Below are 13,511 nucleotides of genomic sequence, written 5' to 3'. Positions count from 1 at the left end.
AAGTAAATAAGTTTTCATATTCAGTGCTACACCTTTAAGTGTTTGTGTCGTAAAACTAACACATTTTTTTGTACAAAATGTCTTTTATTTGTATATAACCAATGCATAAATGTATTAGATAATTATCATAAGATGATATTATACAAGTAACAGCCATTTTTACAGTGTCGAAATATGAGAAAGTGAGAATTTTTTCAATAGTATAAGTGCATATTGTCGACTTTGGCAAAAGTTGTACATATGCAATATAAAAAAAAAATTACTTTATATTATATACATATGTATGTGCACCTAACTGTAGTTAAAGTGTAATTATTAAAATTTAATAATATTGTAATAATGTAATTTTAGCCGTCATTTTATAATAAGCTTAAGTCCAAATGTTTGCAGTAACATTAACACCCTTGCACACGCATCAGTCCGTCATCAGTTAAAATGACCACAACTATTTCGCACTTATTAATAACAATCTATGCATTGGTTAGCCGTTTTTCAGTTATCATATTTAGTATATACGCTATAAATATTTCTTTAAAAATATTCAATAAAAATTAGTGCGCGAATTCTGCAATATTTGCTACATAAGATTTGCTTATGCTTAAAAGGTGTATGTTTAGGTGAGGCAAATTTAAAAATTCAATTACATTGTGGAAACCGTTGCTTATTAATACAAATACAAAAACAAAATAGAAATTACAAATACATTTCTCTATTCTAACCTAGAAAATTATGCATAATTATATTTCGTGTTTTCATTAAAATTTATACAATTTTTATTTTATACATATATGTATATGTATATATATAATTATTTATTCGATTTTTAGCTAAACAACATTCTCATTATAACGTACATTTGCATTTTCATATATAAATGAAATAATGAGTCTTTTAACAGAGTTATTACACACTATTAATTGGCCTATTTTATATACATTGTATATATGTAATGTATGTATGTTTGTATGTATGTATGAGTGTAAGTTTATTCAACATTTAATATTGGCACATTTACTTTTCTTTAATTGTTTAACAACTAAACTAAATATTCACATTGCATTTTACATATAACTATGCGAAAGTTAAATATATATTTATATTAAAAATTATACAAAATAATCTGTCTTCATATAAAACGTTAAATTTTATGACTTTTTTGTTAAAATAAATATTTGTCTATGTTAGACAATTTTGGCATTTTTTTGTTTCAACATTTTTATAAATTCATTTTCGATAAATAAATGTGTTTGCTTATTTAAGTATTTACAACTAAACGATATTTCATTTGAATATGAATTGTAAGTATAAAATTTACTCTAAGGACTATTGGAAAAATGCTTTAAGCTTTTAAAATTACAACAACATACACATAAAAATCAGTTGTGTATATAAAACACATTTTTTATATTTTATGGAAATATTTTAATTAAATTATTTATTGGACATAATTCGCATGGTTGCTTTAAATTCTATGTTCTTGTTCTGTTCTTAAGTTTTTTGTGCTATCTTTTTATGCCACTGGTTTTATTGTAATTAATTAGAACCCTACATTTGTATGTATGTATGTATATATGCTTCCATGTTGTGGAAGAAAAATCGGCAAATTGGATTTTATGTTTGTACCGTGTAGGCAGCGGGCGTTAGGGGTAGTCAGGACTTTAAAATAAAATACAATTTTTGTGTTTTTTTTTTGCATTTTCGTTAATTAGATTTAAATAATCTTAAAAATATTCTCTATTCCAAAACGCTCGGATGAAACTTTAAATACGTTTTTCTCAAAACTATGATTTTTGAACTGCGACAACTGTAACTCGAAAACCGCTCAGTAGATTTTAATGAAATTTATACAGCTTTTAGAATACATAATAATACTGGGGCTGATCGAAGCTTTTTTTGTTTTTCAAAAATTTCGATATTTTAAGACCAATTAACTTATTTGATTATTTCACGAAAATCTAAAAAATATTTACCATTTTGTTAATTTTTGAAAAAAAAAAAGAAAAAAGCTTCGATCAGTCCCAGAATTATCTATTTATAAAACTAATTTTTCTTATTATAGATTTTTTTTCAAATTTTCGTGACTTTATATTATTACTTTTGTAAAATAACATGATTTAATAGCAAAACAAAAAATACTGAAAATTCTAATTTTTTCGTGTTTTTGACTACTCCTAACCCCTTAAGTGTCTTCAAGTCGTTTTTTGCTTTTATACATTTAAGAAAATAATTAAAATTTATAATAAAAAAAAAAACAAAATAAATAAAACTTGTAAGGGATTCAAAATATCTAACATATTTTAAAAGTCGGGTGCATCAGTTTAACTTTTCACATTCCCAGCAGATCATGACTTTTTATGTGTGTGAGTGATAATAATCTCTAATATTACATAATAATTTTTTTTCATATATTTTTGCTTATTTTTTTACATTACATTTCTTTTTGAGAAACATCAAATAATACAAAATTAAGAAAAAATTATTGTTTATTTACAATATTTACAAAAAATAAATATTTTATGTTTTAAAAGCTTTGCGAAATTCCATTTAAATTTCAAATAACGGCAAAAAGCGCACAACAAGTATTCAACATTCATTCATTATTTAATTTAACATGAAAATGTTTTAGGATTATTTACTAATGAAATTTGTAGAAAATTATGATAATTTTTCATATTTCATTCAACATGCAAGTGTAAGTGTTAATTGTTTGAAGCATGCCAATTCATTATGCATAAGTAGTTCACTTTTATTTGTATAGTTTAAATTTCAAATATCAAAAATTCAACAAGTTTACAAATACATCCATATGTACATATGTGCAAATGCGTGGATATACATATGTTGCTATATTTAATATATACAGTGGAACTTCTCTAACTCGAATCACCATAATCCACAAAAAAAAACTTCGAGTTAGAGAGACTTCGAGTTATAGAAATTTTCATTAAAACATAATTTTTTCAAAAAGCTGTAAAATATATACATATTTATATACAGTTTTATTTATTTACTTCGCATAAAGTTTTATTTAAATCCGTTAAAATATCTATTCTGTAATTTTGTTTGTTGCACTATGCTATTGTTTGGCTCTTTTCGTCGGTATCCAATGTCTTTGTTATGAAATCCATTAGAGTAATATTATATATTTTGTTCTCCTCCATACGATATAGAGGGACTCTTTTAAAATTGTGCAACGATAGTAAAATGTTCAATTTTGTATAATGCCCTGACCAAAAAGTTCGATTTATGGAAAAAGATTTGTATGAAAGTTGCCTTCTATTGCCACTTCAAGAGTTTGAGTTATCAAGAACTTCGAGTTAAGGAAGGAAATTTGTATGAAATTTGATTTCTAAACGCTATAGCCAATACAAAAGTTCGAGTTATAGAGATCTTCGAGTTATAGAAGTTCGAGTTAAGGAAGTTCCACTGTATATACAACATTTATATTTTCATTTGCTTTTATATATTTGTGTGTCACCAATTTTAACCAAAAACTAAAAACTATATAATTTAATTTTATGCGTAAATACAAAAAACTATTTGTATACTAATATATGCAGCAAAAACTAGAACTAAAAAACTAAAAACTATTTTACAAAAATCTTTAATAAATTCAAATGTGATGCTTTCAATTTCAAAGTATTGAAATGTATGTAGGTATGTGTGTTTGTCTTTGAGATAATGAGTATATATAATCAAAATATTTAAGGAACTTATTAGCGCAATTATATTATATAAAGAAGAAATTACTTAAACATTACTCAGAAGAGATTTTCCTTATTTAATAGCATTCTATGAGTATAAAAATTCTACACTTTCACATGGGAATCGCTACGAACGCAACGAGCCTTTTACGCTTATGCATCATAAAATTATTTCTAACATATAAGTATAACTAATTATTAAATATATGTGTGTGCATTTACACCATATTATCATAACTAACAAGCAATTTCGCGCGCGCGCACACACACTTATACATACATACACGCATCATAACAACAATAAATCAGTCGTAAAGTTTTCCAAATGTAAATCACCAACAACTATTTAACGCCTTGAAAATTTCACTAGTATCAACTAAGCATTAAATATACAAGTAAAATGCTTGGTACGATTTGCACTATTTCTACAATTTGAGCGCAGCAAACTTTTGCCACATTCGATCATTAAGTTAAGCTTGGCTTGTCCATATATTTATACTCTCGCAACATGTTGCACAGCGCATGATAGTTTTGGTTGTTGGTAAGTTATAAATTTCCATAGCTGAACCCAAAATTAATCAATGAATCAGTTAACAAACACGCCCACCGCCCATACAGAGCTTATGTTCAATCCCCACAACAAATTTCCCGTTTCTACGATACCGGGATTGACTCTGATTTTCGAAACCGACCAAGGGCTGTCATTTCGGCGATCCAGACTTGTTTGGATCGGTAAGTTTTAGATATTTTTAGGTTATGCGGACAACTATAAGCAGTCAATTTCACAGGACTGTTCGTACAGAAGGGTTGCACTCAGATTGATAAAAAAATGGACAATGGGCGTGTCACCGCCCACTTATCAGTCAAAAACCATAGAGTTTGAAATACTCGACCATTTCCAACGAAATACTATCTGCATATCCTGTTATTACTATTTGAATCGGAAATGGGTGAAATCAGTTAACAACCACATCAAGTTCCCATATAACAAAATTTTGAATTTTATCTGATTTGTTTGGTTTATAAATTAAGCACCAGTCCAAGTATCGGAATAAAACATTGTTCAAGTACTACACTGGAGGTGTGGCCATGTCAGCTAAAAATTCTCAAAATTGGGCTATAACTTTTCAAGACCTTAGACATCGAACATGAGGACCTCAGTACATGTGTTTAATTTTTTACCAATAATATCTTGAAATTTGCCATATATTCTATGAAAATTCAAAATTAATATTTTTTCAAAATTTATAAATTACGAGAGTATAAAATATTCGGTCAGACCCGAACACAGCCCTTACTTCCTTACTTGTTTCGGTTAAATTGTTCGCTTAGATTTCATAACAGCGCGTTCAGTTCAAATTCAATTCCGTTTATTTTGCTGTGACCAAAAATCTGCTGTAACATAACCGTTCTGATTTTGTTGCTGTAATGGCTTTTGCGTAGCGTCATTGTTTACTGCACTCATGGCGTTGTGTGGAGCCGCAACCTGTGGACAGTGAGTGTTATATTATGTTAGTATGAAGAAAATTGCAAATATTGTTATGAAAAATTGCAATTATTATATTATGAACCCTTTACGGCGATGTCCAATTATTTATTTCTTTTTACCAATAACAAATGGCAATACAAACACTTGAATCTGACTGGCGAGTAATTACGTTTTCGTAGATCTGTTAAGTTACCACCTAGGATACTTTATTACAATACAACATGCGAGGTATTGTCATATCTGTTTACAGAGGATTATTAGTAGTATGGCTTTGAACCGATGTGAGAAACAATGACAACGAAACGATTTGTTATTACTTAGATTGTTAGTACACTTGAAAGAGAATAGTAAAATTATGTCCTATGACCAAACTAATACTGATCAATACCGTTGATTGAGAGAGGCACGCAACAATAACTTCATAAAAGTTGCATTCGGAGAGCATTTGTTCAACCAAAGCATGAAATGCTTTTGAAACTGCATTATCCCCTTAAATATTGTTTTAAACTGTTCATTATATTTTGAAATGTATATTGGAAAACAAAAAAACGGCGAATCTGAGCTAGGGGGACCGGCTCAGCGTGTTCCACCGAAAGCTGTGAGGTCCGGCACACGCAGATTTTGATGAATAAACATATGAGTTGAAAATTTTCGTGCTGCAAAGGTTATACATACACAAACAAGTTGTGGAAAATGTAGAGTCAATTTGTTTAATTCTTTAGTTCATCTAAAGTTGCATTTCTGCAACAAAACGTTTTTGAGCCGTAAAGGGTTAAAGAATATTTTTACCCTCTTTAACGAATCGGGATTTACGTAGCCATTGCTTGTTAGCGCAATGTTTCTGAAAATATTAGGTTGCGCATGCGTAGAATTATCTGAGAAAGATGGTTGCAACAATGCCAATTGAGATATCTCATTTTCCAAGTTAGCGGAATCTGATGCATCGTGCTGTGAAAAAAATAGAACGATAATTTAATTTGCAAATATATTTGTAAGTTGGAAGTTGGTTTATACCATGGGCGCCGGATCATGTGGCACATAATCATGGGTGTGGTCTATTGCAAGCGGTATGGTTTCTGGTTGTGGTAATTGCTCTTGTAATCTATTTTCCGTTTGTTTATTGTCGGTCCACAAGGAAGCTGTATGCGCCTGCAAATAGTTAAATCACAAAATATACATAATTATTGAGGCAACAACAAACTACATAACAATAACAAGTAAATTAAAGCCGATTCACTGACTTATCAAAACTGTTATTTACCTTGAGGAGTGTTTCTGATTTTACATAATTGAACTCATCAGGTGTTTGAAGGCGGTTCGACGGCGCCGCCGCAGGTTTCATTTGCGAGTAGTTTCGTTCCACTGTGTTTACGAAGCAATTTCTTGCCGCATGCTTTATTTGTTGTAAGAAAACCGAAGTATAATTAAAAAAAAAATATAGAAAACAACAGCAAAAACTATAACAATTACCTGGCGGAATTCATCCTCCTTCACATATGCCGCATGCTTTGTTGACAACTAATCGCAACGGTTGTAAGAAAACCAAAGTATAATTTAAAAAGAAAAAATATATAAAAAACAACAGCAAAAGCTATAACAGTTACCTGGCGGAATTCATCCTCCTTCACGTAGAAATTTTTGTTTATATTATTATTATTATTATTTGCTGGGCGCGACTTCGCTAAAATTTCAGCAAAGCTTGAATATCCAGGTTCGCCAGATGTGTTACTGGTTGGGTTGGTTGGTTTGATTTGCCCTGGTGAAGCCGAAAGCGCTGATTGTTGGTGCGAAGAATGATTGGAACTGTTTGAAGTTTCCTTATCGACTTCTTCACTACTTGTACTTGGTGTGTCAGTGTCGCTGTCACTAATGCCAGCGACACCACTTTCACTGCCACTAGAGGAAGAGGATACGAACGTATCATCGATATTAATTAGCGTTGTATCGTCAGCTGTTTTAGTAGATACATTGGAAATATTATCTTCCGTCTTCGTATACGCCTCCTGTTCCTTCATTCGTTCTATAAGAGTATCGGGTAATTTTACAGGGATATTAGATTGACGTCGCAAATACATAAAACCCCACAGTGTGGCCGCTAGAAAGATGCTTATAGAAATTAATGCAGCTACTATTATTGTCCACGATACTGTGGAACAATTGTAATTCGTGTTTGAAGGCTTTGCTTCCGATTTGAGCATATAATATCCGATATCATCCGGTAATGCCGTGCTGATACCCTCATCAATTACTATGCATTCTAAAGTATTATACGTTTTATATTTATATGCGGAGTTTTTCGCAAAACGTTTCTTTTGTTGCCCATTATTTTTATTAGATATATCGACTTGTGTAGTTGTTTGTTTTTCTACTATACTACCATTGTAGGCAGGATCAGCCGAACGTGGAAGTCGTAGCATATTTTGATAATCGATAGCAAAAGCGCTTTTATCTAAATCCTTTTCGGCAACCACATTTACAGCACGTACTTCCATTTTTTGTACACCCTTCCTGCATTCGGGATATTTCAGGCGGCATTCGTGTTTTTGTACTATACTTGACGTACGCTTCACCGTTAAAATTTTTTGATCATTATTGTCATTAAAAATAAGCTCATAGAACAGTTCATTTGAATATTCGGCTGCATCCCAACTGAGTATATATTCGTCACCGACTCGCAAAAGATCTACATTTTCTGGCCGCTTTGGTACTGCAAACGGAATGATTAAAACAAATTGCCCAAATTAGTTGCATAATTTTAATAAATTTAATAATATTAGTAGAAACTATTCTAGAAATCTCGCAACATGCTAGTTGCTAAAATAGTTTTGCTGTATAGTTTTGGGAGAGAGTGTATTATAAATGGGCGAAATCGTACAATTGCCACGCCCACAATATCAATCATTCTAATATCAATCAATCAAACTTTCTGTAGTCGTGTCCTTCATGTATTTCCTTATACAGTCTAAAAATGGAGGAAATCGGATATAACCACGCCTACCTCGAAAAATTCGGTACATAATATTTTCTTGACACCCTGTTGACACGGACGTACGGCGAAATCGGTTCACAACCACGCCTACTTCCCATATAAGTAAATTTTGTATTCCATCTGTTTTGTTCACTTTATTATATATACATTTGGAACCAAATGAAGATAGCGGAATAAAACTTTACACAAATACTGTATTGAGCTGTGGCATTACTTGTGAACAATTTGTGGAAAAACTTTTCAAGGCCCCGAATATCGAACATGAAGAACTCAGTGCCTTAGGGTAATTTTTCACCGAAAATATCGGTAAATCTCTCAGATATTTTAATGTAATACAAAGAGAATCATTTTCTTCAAATATTGTGTCTCTGTGCCAAAAATGGTTAAAATCGGGTCATAACTTCCCATAGCTCCCATATTGCTAATTACAGGTTTTTCAAAAATACTATGGGTTTTATTCCGCATATGTATATCGGTTAATATATGAGATATATTAGCAAAATTAATTGAGCATATAGTCTTCGATATAGTGTACCTTGGTGGTGAAAATAAGTGAAATCGGCCTCAGGCCTCATATACTATATATGATGATTTGATTTCCATTATTCTAGGGGACTTTATGCCAAATATACTGGACCTAACTATAACTATTCATAAACTGCTAATTACGCTTAACAATTGAATTGCATATTGTACTCACTGCCAATCATGGTTGTGATATTCCTTGATAAACTTTTGTTTGATTCCATTGTTGTCCACGCTGTCAGCCAAATTTCATAGACAGAGCCACTCTTCAATTGGGTTATTATGGCGGATTGCTTAGTTCTAGGCACCTCTATGTAGTTTGCTTTATCTTCTTTGTAGTTTCTATACCTTAAATTGTAAAATAAAAAAATTATGTCCATTGTGTCTTTTTTTGTTTCGTTTTCTCATTTTATACATACCAAATATAATATTTTTTTAGAACTCCATTGGTTACATTCGGCGCTTTCCACGAAATCTTTGCCGAATGACTTGTTATATCATTTGCTTCGTAATGTAAATTTGTGGGCGGTTCAGGTGCTAAAACAAACATTATTTCATACAGATACATACATATGGTAAGTGAAAAAAATTTACCTGCTTCATCTGTTTGACAAGATTCGACGTCACTGGGTGGGCTCGTTCTATTATTTTTGCCGTATAACTGTACGCTAATGTTATAAAATGTATATGTTTTCAAATTCGTCAAAGTGAAGTTATTGCTTCGTGAATTATTTTCAATCACTGAAAGACATTTGGACTCCATAACATTGTCCCATATGCAGTATGTTATATTATAACCATCGAATGCATTTCTACAATTATCCGGTGACCACTGCAACAAGATGCGCGACTCCGATTCGGCTTTAACCTTCACCCTTTTCGGCTTCTTCAATGCTTCATTTAAATCAGCATAGCAAGTAGGCCAATTTAAGCCACTACTACCGCTTGGAAAATTAGCAGCAACAGCCATTTTTTGTTTCCGCCGCTCAGAGGGTAGGGGATATTCGTTTAACGTGTTGTTCACAACTGTGAAGTGCATGGTGCCTTGCTGTGAGGTGACAAAAAAAAAAAACAAAAAGTGTTAAATCTTAAATGTATATTAACTGTATGGCATATATTGATTTACTTCACACTCATGTATCGGTGCGCGACACCAAAAGATAGTATAGTTGCTTGGTAGTAGTTTTCCATAGACACGCGATGATGGTTGCTTCCATTTTAATTTGTATACTCCATTTTCATACAACTGTTCAATTTCTGATGGTGGATCCAATATTCTTGATGGCACCGATTTTTTTGATGGCAGATGTATTATGCTCACATTTGGCGACACATCGACAGCATTTCTGGTGTATACTTTATACATTTCGACTTTTATATCAGGCCAGGGGAAGTCGATTGATGTTGCTACGGTTTCTTTTAAGTGCCTGCAAAGTAAAATCACAATAAATAAATGTACCAAATCAATATTGGTTGATTTAAAATCATTAAACCAAAAATATATCGATAATAAATGGACAAAACTAGTTAAGGAATGTGGGAAACAAATATTAAAATTTGTATTTTTGACATATTTTTTAACCATCCATGTCAAATTTCGTGAAGATACCACGTCAAATGCGGAAGTTTTCCATACAAGCCATTGATTCAGATCGTTCAGTTTGTATGGCAGCTGTATGCTATAGTGAACCGATCTGAACAATTTTTTCGGAGATTAAATTATTTCTATGAGCAATAACTCACACCAAATTTCGTGAAGATATGTAGTAAAATGCGGAAGTTTTCCATACAAGCCATAGATTCAGATCGTTCAGTTTGTATGGCAGCTGTATGCTATAGTGAACCGATCTGAACAATTTTTTCGGAGATTAAATTATTTCTATGAGCAATAACTCACATCAAATTTCGTGAAGATATGTAGTAAAATGCGGAAGTTTTCCATACAAGCCATTGATTCAGATCGTTCAGTTTGTATGGCAGCTGTATGCTATAGTGAACCGATCTGAACAATTTTTTCGGAGATTAAATTATTTCTATGAGCAATAACTCACACCAAATTTCGTGAAGATATGTAGTAAAATGCGGAAGTTTTCCATACAAGCCATTGATTCAGATCGTTCAGTTTGTATGGCAGCTGTATGCTATAGTGAACCGATCTGAACAATTTTTTCGGAGATTAAATTATTTCTATGAGCAATAACTCACACCAAATTTCGTGAAGATATGTAGTAAAATGCGGAAGTTTTCCATACAAGCCATTGATTCAGATCGTTCAGTTTGTATGGCAGCTGTATGCTATAGTGAACCGATCTGAACAATTTTTTCGGAGATTAAATTATTTCTATGAGCAATAACTCACACCAAATTTCGTGAAGATATGTAGTAAAATGCGGAAGTTTTCCATACAAGCCCTTGATTCCGATCGTTCAGTTTGTATGGCAGCTATATGCTATAGTGAACCGATCTGAACAATTTTTTCGGAGATTAAATTATTTCTATGAACAATAACTCATACCAAATTTCGTGAAGATATGTAGTAAAATGCGGAAGTTTTCCATACAAGCCATTGATTCAGATCGTTCAGTTTGTATGGCAGCTATATGATATAGTGGTCCGATATCGGCAGTTCCGACAAATGAGCAGCTTCTTGAAGAGAAAATAACATCCGCAAAACGATATCTTAAAAACTGAAGGACTAGTTCCTATATATATAGACAGACGGACATGGCTAAATCGACTCAGTTCAACATACTGATCATTTATATATATACTTTATAGGGCCACCGACGCTTCCTTCTGGGTGTTACAAACTTCGTGACAAACTTAATATACCCTGTCTGTTCAGGGTATAAAAACTCAGTTTTTTTGGTCAAATTTTCGCTTCATAATATTTTTAAGATATCGTGTCCACCGACTTACAAAATTGAGTTTTGAAAAAAAAAACGCGTTTAAAGTTTTACATTCAAGCTGACGTGGCCTGATGGGACGAACTTACAAATTGTCTAACGTTTAGAATTTTACTAGGATCGATTTGATATTTTTGGATAATATTTTAAACATATTGTAGTATTTAATAAGACAAAAAAAAATGTTTTTTGAAATTCCCTTTAAATAATATGTATTTGAGATTCTACTTACAACTGTCTGCCATGCATATCAAGCGCTTGAATGACGTAAGTGAAATTTGGACCATTTCTCTCATTAGCCGCCAAACCTTCCCAATATAGGCTTATTGTTTCCTGATTAATATGGAAACCACCATCATTGGTGTGTGGCGCACGTTGGGGTCTACGCGGTGCAGTCTGGCACTTTAACTGAGTTGGCTTACTCCATTCGCCTTTTGTGTCATTAATGCGTGCTTTTATATACAAAGTATAATTCCAGTAGGCATAGGGTAGATCAAGTGTAAATGATAACAATGCATTTGTTTGTATGGTTTGTCTGGAGTACTTTTCGAAGTCATCAGGTTTCACGGTTATCTCAAATTCCAAACCATTGGAATAATAAGCTTGTTGAGCAATTGACCAAGTTAAGTGCACACTATTTGAGGTTATGCTGTCTTGATTAACTTTCAATATAGCTGGTACAACTGCAATAATTTATGGTAAACATGTACAAATATGCAATAAATACATACATATGTACGTATGAAACAACTGGCATTAGTACTTACTACTCTCATGATTATTTATGGTATATTCATTCTTATATTGTCCCAAAACATTCGTTGCGATCAAAGTGAAAGTATAATTTTCTACACTCGGATAGTAGATACAGGTGCGGCCATCAGTATTCGATAACAATTTTAGGTATTTGGTAATTTCACCTAATTTGTCAGGGAAGTCAGTGTCCTCTAGTTCGCAACTAAAGTTCCCCGTCTAAATTTTAGTATTACAAAAATTAAGTAAATGTTAAGTCTTTCGTTTTCTGCATACAAAAAAAATACTTACGCCGTCTACTTTATATGTAATTTCATATTTTGTTGCTAAGTTATTTGTTGGGAAGGTAATTGTGCATGTCATATTATCATAGCTCGCTCCTACACATTTAAAACTTTTGACGGACTCCGGTGCTTTGCCTGCAAAGTGCGTAAAAAAAGTATGTTATTTTTTGTATTGAAATGGAAGTAATACGAAAGTGACTAATATGTAACTATGTAGTTGTTTTCTTGCCCACCCTACGTATTCAACATCAAGCGCAACCTGATTTTGGTATCGAAGCGTCCCTACTTTTTCAATAGGGACGCTACAAAAGTAGACCGATGGATCGGATTTTCATCATCTTCATCAAAATCATCTTCAGCGATGAGGCTCATTTCTGGATGAATGACTTCGTCGTTATTGGTCAGGTAGCAATTCACACTTACTCCATAAGTCACCATTGTATCCCGAAAAAATTACGGTTCGGCGCAGTTTTTGGGCCGTACTTCTTCCATGACAATAAAGACCGACACGTTACTGTGAATAGGAACCGCTACCGCTCAATGATAACGGAATATTTGTGGCCCAAATTGGATGATATGGATTTGGACAATATGTGGTTTCAAGAGGACGGCATCACACAAGTCACACAACGAATCAAAAATTGATTTATTGAAAACCAAGTTTGGTGAATGTGTTATCAAAGGCGCAATCAATTGGCCGCCTCGGTCGTGCGATTAGACTATTTATGCCAAAAAGGGCCAGCGACGATTGATGAACTTCGTACGAATATCGAACTTGAAATTGCAGTAGTATCGGCTCATTTATGCTTGAAAACCGTCGAAAATTGGGTTCAACGTCTGGACTTCTGCAAGCGTGCCTGT

At 32.6% G+C, this 13,511-nt stretch overlaps 1 protein-coding gene across 2 annotated transcripts in view; it reads right to left on the bottom strand.

Annotated features, from left to right (window-relative positions):
- Positions 1-1,567: 1,567 nt before the first annotated feature.
- LOC105210526 (uncharacterized) overlaps positions 1,568-13,511 on the bottom strand; it is a 61,961-nt gene continuing 50,017 nt past the window's right edge. For both annotated transcript variants that reach the window (XM_054232268.1, XM_054232269.1), the window contains exons 8-20: positions 12,658-12,785; positions 12,381-12,585; positions 11,846-12,296; positions 9,834-10,134; positions 9,302-9,755; positions 9,127-9,244; positions 8,883-9,055; positions 6,798-7,900; positions 6,664-6,711; positions 6,455-6,586; positions 6,208-6,342; positions 5,983-6,141; positions 1,568-5,190 (exon numbers count right to left, since the gene is read on the bottom strand). In XM_054232268.1, coding sequence (XP_054088243.1) covers positions 5,065-5,190; positions 5,983-6,141; positions 6,208-6,342; positions 6,455-6,586; positions 6,664-6,711; positions 6,798-7,900; positions 8,883-9,055; positions 9,127-9,244; positions 9,302-9,755; positions 9,834-10,134; positions 11,846-12,296; positions 12,381-12,585; positions 12,658-12,785 — 3,533 coding nt within the window. In that variant the 3' untranslated portion in view covers positions 1,568-5,064. The remainder of the gene's footprint in view (positions 5,191-5,982; positions 6,142-6,207; positions 6,343-6,454; positions 6,587-6,663; positions 6,712-6,797; positions 7,901-8,882; positions 9,056-9,126; positions 9,245-9,301; positions 9,756-9,833; positions 10,135-11,845; positions 12,297-12,380; positions 12,586-12,657; positions 12,786-13,511) is intronic.

This window comes from Zeugodacus cucurbitae, chromosome 5, assembly GCF_028554725.1.
Source record: "Zeugodacus cucurbitae isolate PBARC_wt_2022May chromosome 5, idZeuCucr1.2, whole genome shotgun sequence".
In the NCBI taxonomy this organism is placed as follows: domain Eukaryota; kingdom Metazoa; phylum Arthropoda; class Insecta; order Diptera; family Tephritidae; genus Zeugodacus; species Zeugodacus cucurbitae.
The sequence above is the reverse complement of the archived record's forward strand: the minus strand, read 5'-3'. Positions and strand labels throughout refer to the sequence as shown.